Source organism: Macaca thibetana, chromosome 1, assembly GCF_024542745.1.
Source record: "Macaca thibetana thibetana isolate TM-01 chromosome 1, ASM2454274v1, whole genome shotgun sequence".
NCBI lineage: Eukaryota > Metazoa > Chordata > Mammalia > Primates > Cercopithecidae > Macaca > Macaca thibetana.
In genome coordinates, this window is record NC_065578.1 from 63453416 (window position 1) to 63466498 (window position 13083).

The 13083-nt window shown below is 37.5% G+C and overlaps 1 protein-coding gene across 3 annotated transcripts in view; it reads left to right on the forward strand.

The window, feature by feature from the left end:
- UBE2U (ubiquitin conjugating enzyme E2 U) overlaps window positions 1-13083 on the forward strand; it is a 63700-nt gene that overhangs the window by 16530 nt on the left and 34087 nt on the right. For all 3 annotated transcript variants that reach the window (XM_050757355.1, XM_050757261.1, XM_050757165.1), the window contains exons 6-7: window positions 1079-1127; window positions 12783-12871. In XM_050757355.1, coding sequence (XP_050613312.1) covers window positions 1079-1127; window positions 12783-12871 — 138 coding nt within the window. The remainder of the gene's footprint in view (window positions 1-1078; window positions 1128-12782; window positions 12872-13083) is intronic.

Genomic DNA, 13083 nt, shown 5'->3' on the forward strand with positions numbered 1-13083 from the left:
GATTTCTTTTATAATTTCTTCTCTCTTCATTTTCCCTATTGTCTCTTCTAGATCTGCTCTGATTTGAATGTTGGGTCTATTGATCTGATCCTCTAATTTTTTGAAACCAAATTTCTCCTATTATCCATCTCTTTGTTCATTGTATATTCTGGAAGATTTTAAGAAAAATGTTTCTGTTTCCTATTTTTCTCTTTTTTGTGGTTAGGATTGTTCCCTTTTATGGTATTGACCTTGCTCAAAATATCTAGTGATCTTTAACTATTCATTCTTATGATGGACATGTGATGAATGGACTATTAAAAAGACTGAAAGTTCTGAATACAGGCTGGGCTTGTTGACAGTTTTATTTCATTGTAGAATTATTCAGTGAGAACCTGGCCATTTCATTAGACTTAACTATTTCTCCTGAGAGGAATCTGTCAGTCCTGTGGGGGGAGGGAGGGAGAGAGAGAGAGAGAGAGAGAGAGAGAGAGCACAAGTACAAGCGAGAGAGAGAGAGAGTACTGCTAATACACTGACAGCTGGACGAGGGGAGAGAATTAGGAGTCTTGTCTGTTCAATATGATTTATTCCATTTTCGGTTTCTTATCATACTCCTGTCCTATTTTGTTGCTACTGTCCTCCAGTCCTGAGTCTCTCTGGCCCAGTTTTTCCAGAGGTTAAATATCTTCCTTCCTGCCTGAGCAGTGGTCATCATCTGGTCGCACAGGATGGGGGTATAAGTCTTTGGTGTCTGTGCTCTGCCTCTCACCCCTCCTTCCAGAGGTATCTGGCACCTTCAATTCATGTACTGTTTCTCAGGTTCTGAAGTGTGAATCCATTTACTTTTTATTGGTCTCTTCTCATCATGCAGTTTTTTGTTTTCAAATTTCTATGGCCTGCTAAGACAGTTACCACTTGACATCTGCTTTCTATCTTGAAAAATTTTCTTGTCATCTTTCTTTTGCTCTCCTTGAGATTTTATACCTTATTTTTATTCCTTTATTACCATTTTACTGAGGCTTTGGAAATAGCGCACATAAAGCCATATATTCCATCTCCAAGTAAACCAGAATCTTTTCATATTTTTTCTTTATAGTGAAAGATGACAGCCAGGAGTTACCTAAAGACCCACATAAATGTATCGGGTAAGTTTTTCTTTATACAATTTTATGTTGCTTTATTTACCAAAAGGACTATGTAAACTATGTTTTTCATCATAATTAAATCTTTGTTTTTAACTTAGAAATATCTTACAATATCTTTTTAAAATATTGTTTTCAGAAAGTATGTGGAAAATTTTGAATTCTTTCTAGCTGAATTAAAATTAAATGTAACTATATGATATATGATCTCACCTTTTTTTTTTTGAGATGGAGTTTTGCTCTTGTCGCCCAGGCTGGAGTGCAATGGCTCAATCTCAGCTCACTGCAACCTCGGCCTCCAGGGTTCAAGTGATTCTCCTGCCTCAGCCTCCCAAGTAGCTGGGATTATAGGCACACACCACCATACCTGGCTAATTTTTTGTATTTTTAGTAGAGACGGGGTTTCACCACGTTGATCAGGCTAGCCTTGAACTCCTGACCTCAGGTGATCCACCCGCCTCAGCCTCCCAAAGTGCTAGGATTATAGACATGAGCCACCGTGTATGGTCAATCTTGCCTTTTTTTTATTTTTGAAAAGAGAAGAATGTATTGTTAACAAAATCAGCACAGATCATTATAGATCACAAAAATTCAAGCAGTTTAGGAGAAGATAAGGTCTAGATAAAAATGGTAAGAGTTAGGGCTGAAGCCATTGTATCTTTTGGGAGACAGCCTATAAATATGGCATCGGTTCACCTTGAACACCTGAACAAGGTATAGGCCTAGAAACACACATATGGTTCTGCGGCATTTAATTTCTTGAGCATTTCCATCAGCTTTATCTTGATAGTTAATCAGATTTAGACAACAGCCAATTAACTAGTGTTGTAACAGTGTTTACTTTAGCTCCTATTTCCTTGACTAGCTCTGTATAAAAGTTGAGTAAAATTAGATAACATGGCCGGGAGTGGTTGCTCATGCCTGTAATCCCAGCACTTTGGGAAGCCAAGGTGGGCGGATCACGAGGTGAGGAGATCAAGACCATCCTGGCTAACACGGTGAAACCCTGTCTCCACTAAAAATACAAAAAATTAGCCGGGCGTGGTGGCGGGCGCCTGTAGTCCCAGCTACTTGGGAGGTTGAGACAGGAGACTGGCATGAACCCGGGAGGCAGAGCTTACAGTGAGCTGAGATCACGCCACTGCACTCCAGCTTGGGTCACAGAGCGAGACTCCCTCTCAAACAAACAAACAAACAAACAAACAAAAACTTAAGTGGCTTATCTTCATGAAAATATGTTGAAAAATTGCAGAAAGGTAAGCATAATCTAGTTACTGGTACACTAAGTTGGTATTCAATAGAGGGCATTGCTGCCACTTAAATGCTTCAATGTGTTTGACCATCCTGGCACAAAATAGGCCTATGATAAATAGTCATTCAGTGCATAAAGGTGGGTTTATCACCTAAAACATGAATGTCCCTAGATATCAAAAGTTATTACTCTTTTACTGCAAAAAGTTATTTCTATTTGCAGTTCATAAAGATACAGTGCCTGTGTTTACTAATAAGGCAGCAAGAACACAGCAGAAGACTTTCTGTGGTCTCAGCTTCAGCAGGTCCTCTGAGCCAAACCAAGGATAAATGGTGCTAGAGTCAGGTCCGATTTGTGGTATTCACCTTGTGCCAGCCTGAACTTCCTAGAGAAGACTTACTAGTAGTACTTACTTGAGGCAATGCAGCCTAGATTTCAATGATGCTCTAGACTCATGCTGTGTATCAGGCTGCACTTTATTGTGTGTCCGTGAATTCTAATGTTTACCCCTGGTACATTTGCTCTGAAATAGAGCTCAGCTATGTCTCGTTCTCAGTTTTTAAATAATGCATTCACAATGAGGTCTTGCAGAAATTATTCAAAGAAAGATGCTGCTGTTAATATTGTGTATCTAGTGCCATATGCTTAGAACTTTGCGTTACTTCATTGGCTGGAAGAACTGGCATGGCTGTAGAAATGTATTCCAAAGATATATCCAGGCAGTTGGACGCCCTGTTTCTAAAAGACATAGTAAAACTCAGGCAAGGTCTATTCAACTGGGTGCAATATAGTTGGGGGAATCTAGTTGATGTTCAGGAATTCAGGGTGACTTGAATTTGTGCTAGTCATCTGGGATATTTGCAGGGTCTATAGGATACCACTTATAAGCAGGTTTTCAGTCCTTGGGAGAACAGCTACTTATCCATGTACTTAGAATGAATTCACTGAGCATATGCTGTATGCCGGGGACTGTGCCCCAGTGTGAGGATACACACCTGATTAATATGTTATCCCTAACCTCACAAGATTTATATTCTAGCATTGGAAGGCCTCTTCTTTTTTCCCCATTCCATAAATGCAAATTATTTGTTTTATTTTGTATTAATTGTTGCATGGTATAAGAAGATGTTCCTCTTCTGAAAGGGAGTCAGTGCAAGAAGTAGGCCTGTCGATCCATTAGGTCAATGTAGACAGTATTTGCCACCAGAGAATGTAGTTGGAAGACCACAGGGAAGGTATCAAGATCGTGGCTAAGGGAAGAATGCTGAGGGCAGATTGAATCATATCTAAAATGAGTCATATTTAGCAGAAACCTTTTCCCATGTGGCTTTTATTTTTTCTAGGCTTCCTTCAGAGGCCTTCAGTTTTTCACTAAGTCATCCATCTCTGGAACCACCTCTAATAAATAACAGCCTCTTTTCAATGCAATCAACATTTTATTGGGTCATGACTGTTTATTGTTGTGGTACATAAATATAATATAGTAAGTGCTGTGATAGAGGTAAGATCAAGATGCTGGGGGAGCACAGAGGAAGAAACATCTTACTCAGGCTTCCCAGGGATTGGGAGAGGAATACATAAAGACAAGCTTTCAGAGGATGTCATGCCAAAGTGACTTCCAAAGGCAGAATAGGGATTCACCTATGCACTGTGAGGCCAGGGGATCCTAGACGGAGGGAACAGTACATTCAACAGGAATGGAACTACAACAGGACACCTTCCCAACAGCCTGACCCAGGGGAATGCACTTTGACAACCTCAATAAAAAGTTAAAATGAATCATGAATGCCGGGGCAACCAAAATAAGATCATCAGGACCTGAGATAAAAACTAGAAGAGGAGAGGGAGGGGAGGATTGGTTGCTCGATAATCAAGAGAGGAGACGAAAATGAAACATAGCTGGTGAACATGCTAAATATACAACTGTGTGAGAGTGGCTAAATCATTTAAAGGGGCAGGCACAAGACAAAACTTGAGGGACACAGACAGAAGAGTGTAACATTTGCATTTCCTATTAAAAATCCTAAGACAAATGTGTGCCTTCAACACAGCATTTTCACTTCTAGAAACTTTTCTTTAAAGATATATTTAAACAAATATAGAGATTCCAAAAATGTTCATCATACAATTACATATCATGAGAAATTGAAAACGAAATGTCCAACAAAACTGACTGATTAAATAAATATTGGTTTAGGCAATAATGTCCAAAAAGCAGCCTTTGGATATGATTCTGGAGACATATTTGCTAACATTAAAAGTAAGCGGGCCGGGTGCAGTGGCTCATGCCTGTAATCCCAGCACTTTGGGAGGCCAAGGCAGGCGGATCACCTGAGGTCAGCAGTTTAAAACCAGCATGGCCAACGTGATGAAACCCTGTCTCTACTAAAAATACAAAAATTATCTGGGCATGGTGGCGCATGCCAGTAATTCCAGCTATTAGGGAGGCTGAGTCAGGAGAATCGCTTGAACCCAGGAGACAGAGGTTGCAGTGAGATTTCGCCATTGCACTCCAGCCTGGGCAACAGAGCGAGACTCTGTCTCAAAAAAAAAAAAAAAAAAAAAAAGTAAGTGAAAAGTTGGACACAGAAATTCAGTGTTGCAAGATGAAAAAGTTCTAGAGATCTCTTGCACAATAACGTAACTACACTTAACACTACTATACACTTAGAAATGGTTAAGAGGATAAAGTTATGTGTTTTGCCACAATAAAAAAGTAAATGAAAAGAGTGCATTATAAAATACCGTATATGATATTATCTCTCTCTCTCTCACACACACACACACACACACACACACACACAACTGAAAGGCATTTCTAGAATAACAAGCAAGAGAATCCCAATTCTTCCATTCACTATGTAACTAAGAAAAGTTAATTTCTCTGTGTCTCAGTTTCTTTATATATTAAATGCTGGTAATAATAGTAGTGATTTCATAGAATTGCTATGAAGATTAAATTAGTTAAGTACATAGAAAGTAATTATAATAACTTCAGTCAAAGATAAGTCAAGAACCATTATGAAGTAAACTTGTAAATGGTATTATCTTGAAAAATCAAGTTTTGTGAAATTGAAAGGAAAAAGGAGTAAAAAATTGGGAGAGTAATGTGAAGACCCTAACTTGAGTATTTGCATGGTGTGGTAGAGAATCAGTAAGAAGGCTGCTGTTGCTAGAACACAGCAAGGGGGAAAAGAGAAGAGAGGTAGATGGAGGTAAGAGAAGTAGGCTGGGCCAAATCACTTAGGATTTTATAAACTGTGTAAGGAATTTAGATTAATTTTATTATACCAGGTAAGGAAATTGGGACACTCTTGAACAACTTTTAGGAAAGGGAGAAACAGAATCAAATTTAACTTTTAAAGGGAGTACTTTTAACTGCTATGAGAGCAATGGTTTGTGAAGGATCTAAGGTGGAAGCAAAGAGAAGAGTTATTAGGTTATTTTGGTTGATCAGGGGCAAGACAGTGGTGGTTTGGTCAAGAGTTTGGGCGTAGGTATGGAGGAGAAGAAATGAGTGGATTCAAGGCTTGCGCTGAAGGAGAATTACTGATTCAATGTGGGGTGTGAGAAAAAGTGGGACCAAGGATAATTACTAGATTTGGGGTTGAACTGGGTGGATTCTGCTGTTATTTACTGAGATGGAGAAGATTGAAAGAAGACACCATTGACTCAAATTAAGATGAATAATTCCATTTGTTGGTAAAGATATGGAGTCATTGGAGCTTTCATACATTGTTGCATATCTTGTTTTATCACTTTACATGCCCACAACCAGTTTGAAACACAGTTTAAGTTTCTTATAATGTCAAACATTACCTTTCCTATAATCCAGTAATTCTACTCCTATTTACCTAAAAGAAATGAAAAATATATGTTCATAAGAAGACTTGAACACAAATGTTCATAGCAGCTTTATTTATAATATCTCAAACTAGAAACAACCAAAATGTCCATCAACAGTAGAATGCATAAATAAATTGTGCTGTATTAATATATAGAATACTATCAACAAAAATGAATTAATTTTTGATGCATGCAACAATCGGGAATAAGTATGCAGGCATTAAGCTGAGTGGAAAAAAAAACCCACAGTAACAAAAGAGTATATACTGTATGATTCAATTTATATGAAGTTCTAGGACAGGAAAAACTAATCTGTCAGACTAATCAGATCAGTGATTGCCCAGAATGTCAAGGGAGATTGACTGGGAAGGGGCAGTAGGAAACTTTCTGGAATAATGAAAATATTCTACATCTTATATGAGGTAATGGTTATGCAGATGTACACTTTCATATCAAAACTCATCAATCTGTACACTTAAAACATGTGTATTTTATTGAGTGTAAATTATGCTGCAATAACATTTATTTTAAAAAGCTATTCAAGCCAGGTGAGATGGCTTGGGCCTGTAATCCCAGCTATTTGGCCAAGGTAGAAGGATTGCTTGAGCCCGGGATTTCAAGACCAGCCTGGGCAATGTGGTGAAACCCATCTCTTAGAAAAAGAAGAAGATATTCAATTATCTTTAAAACTGTCTTATATTTCTAAATTTGTTTCAAAATAAAACTTTTTTTTTAAAAAAAGGTATTCAAACCTTTTCAGTGAGTAGAGAAAATGACTATATTTCTAAACCTCCAAACTCAGATTCTAAAATCTGAGATTACTACAAGAAAGGAAATTATAGGTCAATACCTTTTATTAGCATAGGTGCATAAATTCTAATCAAAATATTAGTGAATTGAATTCACTGATAAAATGGGATAACAATGACCAAATGGGTCTGATTATAAGAAAGCAAGGTTGGTTTAATATTCAAAAATCAATTTGTGTAACACATTTACTAGCCAAATAAAGGGAAAAGCCATAAAATTATTTCAGTGAATCCGGTAAAAGTATTTGTTAAAATTTAACACCCATTCATGATAAAAATTCTTAGCAAACTGAAATAGAAATTCCCTTATTGCAGTAATAGGAATCTACAAAAGTCCAACAGCCAACCCCCTAAAATGTGAAATGTTGAATGCTTTTCTCCTCAGTTTAGGAATAAGGTAAGTATGTCTACTACCACCACTTCTATTCAACATTGTACTGGAGGTCCTAGCCAGTGCAATGAGGCAAGGAAAAGAAATAAAAATTTTAAAGTTTGAAAAGGATGAAGCAAATTATCTTTATTCATAGATAACATGCTTATGTGCATAGTGAAATCCAAATGAATATTTAAAAACTTGAAAATTCATTAGTGAATTTAGCAAAGACTCATGGTATAAGATTAAAGTTAAGATTAAAAATTAACTATGTTTCTATATACTCATAATCAATAGATAGAAACTGAAATTTTAAAAATACCACTTACGGCCGGGCGCCGTGGCTCATACCTGTAATCCCACCACTTTGGGAGGCCAAGGGTGGGCAGATCTTCTGAGGTCGGGAGTTCGAGACCAGCCTGACCAACATGGAGAAACCCTGTCTCTACTAAAAATATAAAATTAGCCAGGCATGGGTGGTGCATGCCTGTGGTCCCAGCTACTCAGGAGACTGAGGCAGGAGAATCGCTTGAACCTGGGAGGCAGAGGTTGCTGCAGTGAGCCGAGATCGTGCCATTGCACTCTAGCCTGGGCAACAAGAGCGAAACTTCATCTCAAAAAAAAAAAAAAAAAAAAACCATTTACAACAGCATCAAAATGTAACGAAACATGTACAAGACATCTATACTGAAAACCACAAATATTTCTGAGAGAAAATTTAAAAGACCTAAAGAAGTAGAAATATCCAATGTTTGTGGCTTGGGAAAAACTCAATATTATTATATTGTCAGTTCTTCCCAAATTAAACTGTAGATTAAATTCAATCTCAATCAAAATCTCAGCAGTTTTTTTTTTCTGGAAATTTGTAAGCGGGCTCTAAATATATATCTAAAAGTGCAAAGGACATAGAAAAAGAAGGCAATTTTGAAGAACAAAGTTAGGGCATTGATGCCCCTAGATATTAAGATGTACTAGAAAACGACTATAGCTTTGCTCTAATTGGATCTTTTTAGGCCAAGTTCCTGTTCCTGAATTAGGCACCATGGTCAGACAGCCCTGAACTCATCAGGCTCTAATTTGGAGCCAGAGGTGGGGTCAGTCCCATCAGAGTGTATGGTATCTACATAATGGGGGAAGAATGCAAGAGCTGTTGAGGAGGCAACCACAGTGTCCACTATGACAACCTTCAGATGCAAAATATTTTTACTGGACCCAAACTTTGATGAATAAGAGTTTGACAGGCACAGAGGAGACGAGTCTCTAGAACAGCTTTCACGGAAAGAGGAGTGTAATACCATGGTATGCTTGGATTAGTAGGAAATTCTGTGTGATGGAGCCTCTGGATGTGGGGATGGATAACAGAAGAAAAGGATGGAAATGACCAGATGGTGAAGAGCCTCAAGTTCTATTTGAAAGTGTTTAGATGTTTTCATATAGAATTACATAACCAAATATGGTTTTCTTTTTCTCTCTCTCTTTTTTTAAGACAGAGTCTTGCTCTGTCGCCCAGGCTGGAGTGCAGTGGCATAATCTCAGCTCACGGCAACCTCCACCTCCCAGGTTCAAGCAATTCTCCTGCCTCAGCCTCCTGAGTAGCTGGGATTACAGGCATGTGCCACCATGCCCAGTTATTCTCTCTCTCTCTCTCTTTCTCTCTCTCTCTATCTCTCTTTCTGTTTGAGTCGGAATATCACTCTATCTCCAGGCTGGATTGCAGTGGCGCCATCTCGGCTCACTCCAAACTCTGACTCCCTGGTTCAAGCAATTCTCCTTCCTCAGCCTCCCAAGTACCTGGGATTACAGGCACATGCCACCATGCTCAGCTTATTTTTGTATTTTTAGAAGAGATGGGGTTTCCCCATGTTGGCCAGGATGGTCGCGATCTCCTGACCTCGTGATCCGCCCACCTCAGCTTCCCAAAGTGCTCAGACTACAGGCGTGAGCCACCACACCTGGCCTAATTTTTGTGTTTTTAATAGAGACGGGAATTTCATCATGTTGGCCAGGCTGGTCTCGAACTCCTGACCTCAGGTAATCCTCTCACCTCAGTACCAAATGTGGTTTTCAAGCAGAGGTATGATAACCTAGAATAGGGAGAGTCAGGGGTAGAAAAACTACAAGGAAGCCGTTTAGAGTTAACAGAGAAATGATGAGGTACTTATCAAGGCAATGGAGACCAGCTGACACTTAAGTGCTGAAGAGGCGCTAAACTTGGCTCTTTTCATGCATGATTTCATCGAATGCTCACAACAAGCACTTGAGAATGTTTTATCTCCTGATTTTATAGATGGGGAAACAGACCTTGAGAGTTTAGGTAACTTGCTCCAGAGCCACACACCTAACAAGTCGAAGCGCCAGAGGGTTTTAACCCAGGCCAGCTGATTCCAGACCCTGCACTCTTATCCATGATACTAAACAACTAGGTCATGATAGACAGGAAGGTTCCAACCACAGATATTTAGGCGTTTAATTGTTAGGCTTTGGTTGTGGCTGGGATGTTGCTTCCATGAAATAGTACTGCCATGATTTTCTTCTTCCCCTAATGAACCTTTCTCTTTCCTTCACTGGCTCCTCTTAATTATAAGTTGGTTTCTGCTCTTTCTTTTCAAAATACTCACTAACTTTTTTGCAGGTGGATTTCTCTAGTAGCTTCCTCTATCAGTGATTTTGTTGATTTGACCCAAATCTCTTATTTCTAATCTCAGGTTCTTAATCACACTCCTGAAGATCATTTTGACTTGTCTGTACTATCATCACCTGAAATCTAGAGCTAAAATTAAACTCATCTTTTACTTCAGTTTCTCCTGATGCTTTCTATTAACAGCAAAACTAATCAGACTTCTGGGCTTTAGAAGAATATTTGACTGTAATATTCCTTCACTTTTTACACACTGTCAGGCAACCAACCAGTCCAGTCAATTTTTTAGCATTGCCTTCAACTCATCTCCTCCCTTTCATAACCTTTGCTGCCACTCTGCTATTAGCTCTCAGTAGCTCATCCCTGAATTACTGCGTTTGCTTCCTATCTGGTCCCCTGGCATTTAATCTTCCTTCTATACTCCACCCTGCGTATTACTTTCAAGGAAAAGTCTTGCTCCAACATAGATTTCATAATTTACTTGCCTTATTTGAGAATTACTGATGGCTGTCTATTACCCAACAAATCAAGATCAAGATTACTAAATCAACTCTAACCCGTTCTCTGCCTAAATTTGTGGACCCTGCACTGCTCAGTTTCACTTATTTTATCAATTCCAACTCCTGTGAATTTGAAGTCTCCATTCTAGTCAATTGTCCTTTTACTATAATTTCTTCCCCCAACATCCTCTGTATGTACATACGCACACGCCATGCTCTCTCCCATCTGAACAATTACTAATACTCTTCCCATGGCCTACAGTGCCCCCTTATTTTTTTTTCCAGACCTGTATCCCAAATGACTGTTTCCCTGACGACTTAAAAAAAATTACATCTCCCTCCTCTGACTTCTTTGCTTATTACCACTGCCAGAGGAGAGAAGTATCTGTTCTTGTATTCTCCAAATGTCTCCATTAAACCATATGACACTTTATCGTGTTAATAAAGTTGTTTAATTCACTAGTCCAGGTATATATCTTATTTTTTCCAACAAGATAACAAATTCTAATGTTCATTTTAAACTTATGTCTTCTACCTTTTTGTATTCATAATGTCAATGATAATACTCAGTAAATTCCCATCACTGGTTGAAACTATAAACACATGTATTTTTATGCTGCATGTATCCCTGTGAGCTTACTTTATCTGAATAATAGTAAAATGTAGTTACTGTTCTCTTTTTTTAAGGGGCTGTTTCCTTTATAGAATTGAAAATTCAAATACTCCCAAATGTGTAAGACATTTTGCTTTGTATATTCAAACCGCACTAAAGTTATACCTTTTAGGGTAATATTTTTAATTATTATGGAGGAAAAAACAGAAAGCCCCTGAAGGCTAACAGTTTGAAATTGAACAGGACACCCTGGGAAGGGAAAAGGTCATGGGCCGTGGTCAAACAGACAAAAAACAATGGAGATGATTGTGCCTGAAGATGGTGTATTTTTTTTCACAAGACAGTGTGTTGACAGTTTCCTTCCTCTTGAGTCATTGTTGTCTGCTAAATGATCTGTGACAGCAAATTGATCACAAGCTTTTTCATGCAGGAGATATAATGCAGCCTTTCATTTTGTTACCTCTGTTGCCAAATGCTGAGACATTTCATTGGCAAATTCATGTTAGTTTAGTATATCATTTAGTCGTCTACAGCACAGCATGCAGCTCCGGAAACAATAATAGTAATGATTAATTTATCTTCCTCAAGTTTCAAATTTCTACTTAAGTGTGATTGTAAAAGTAATAATACATTCGAAAAATGTTAGTCTTAAAATTAGGTGTGCATAATTGTTATTTAAATAAATTAGTGAATTAACACATTTAGATAATGCCTCATTAATTTAAAAGTTGAGTCAAATAGTTAATTTAAGGTACCTATGATTTACCTATAAAAACTAATGCTAATATACTTGTTCTGACTGAAAACTTGCTCCTTCTTCCAAAGAGCTAAGAACTTAAATTGGAAAACAGGCATAAGGCATATTGCACTGGATGTTTAAGCATCTGTTACAGCCAGTTAATTAGTGATTTCACATGTCTGAAAAAATACGCTAAGTAATGTTTTGTTTATAGAGTGTTGAGAATCTCTGCATTTTAAAAGTTTGTGGGAAAAATGCTTGGAAATGCAGTTATTTAAGGGACTGCTTTATAGTTTTCATTTAACACCTTATAACAACCTTTGCTCTCCATTAGGACATAGTAATATTAGCACAGGGAGGGGAAAGTAGCAGCCAGGAGTATTAGAAAAGAGCTGTTTTTCTCCTCTTTGAAAATAGCCAGATTCTCTGTAAAAACTAAACTAATCTCAATTCTAATACTTGTATTCTGTCCTCATTATAAGAAATAAGAGTTTTTTTACTAGAATTTGGCATTGAATTTCAAGAAAAATGTTTATTGTTTCTTATAGAATGAGAAATTGAAAGGTATAATGCTTTGCTTAAAGTTCTTTTTTAATGTTAGTCATGAAAGGCAGATGTCTTAAACCCATATTTTTCTTTTTATAATATGCACATGGGTCCATATTTACATTTATTATTGAAAAGTGGTTGGGACATTTTCTTTTTCGTTATTTGTATTCATTATTGGTGGAATTAATATACTGGATACAATTGTTAAAAATACATGTTACGATTTGCAAGTCAGTTTAATATCTTGTGACATGATGTTATGTGAACAGTTGGTATAGCAATACAATAATTTTAAAATTTACAAACTGCCCATTGTCTGATTTTTATTTGTATTTTCAGACCAACTAAAACAACCTCATTTAGTGATTACTACCAGGCATGGTCCAGAATAGCTACATCAAAAGCCACAGAATACTACAGAACTGCATGTAAGATGAACTATCCTTATCCTATGTCCCTTTGGTATATGTTAATCTGTTAACATTTATCTTGCTTTCAAAGACTAATTGACACACATCTGCTATGTAAGAGTGATAAATTTCTCTGTAGGCTCTATATACTATTCATTCAACAACTATTACTTTAGTTCTTTTTTAAAAAATAATTTAATTTTAATTTTTTGTCTTAGAGACAGGGTCTA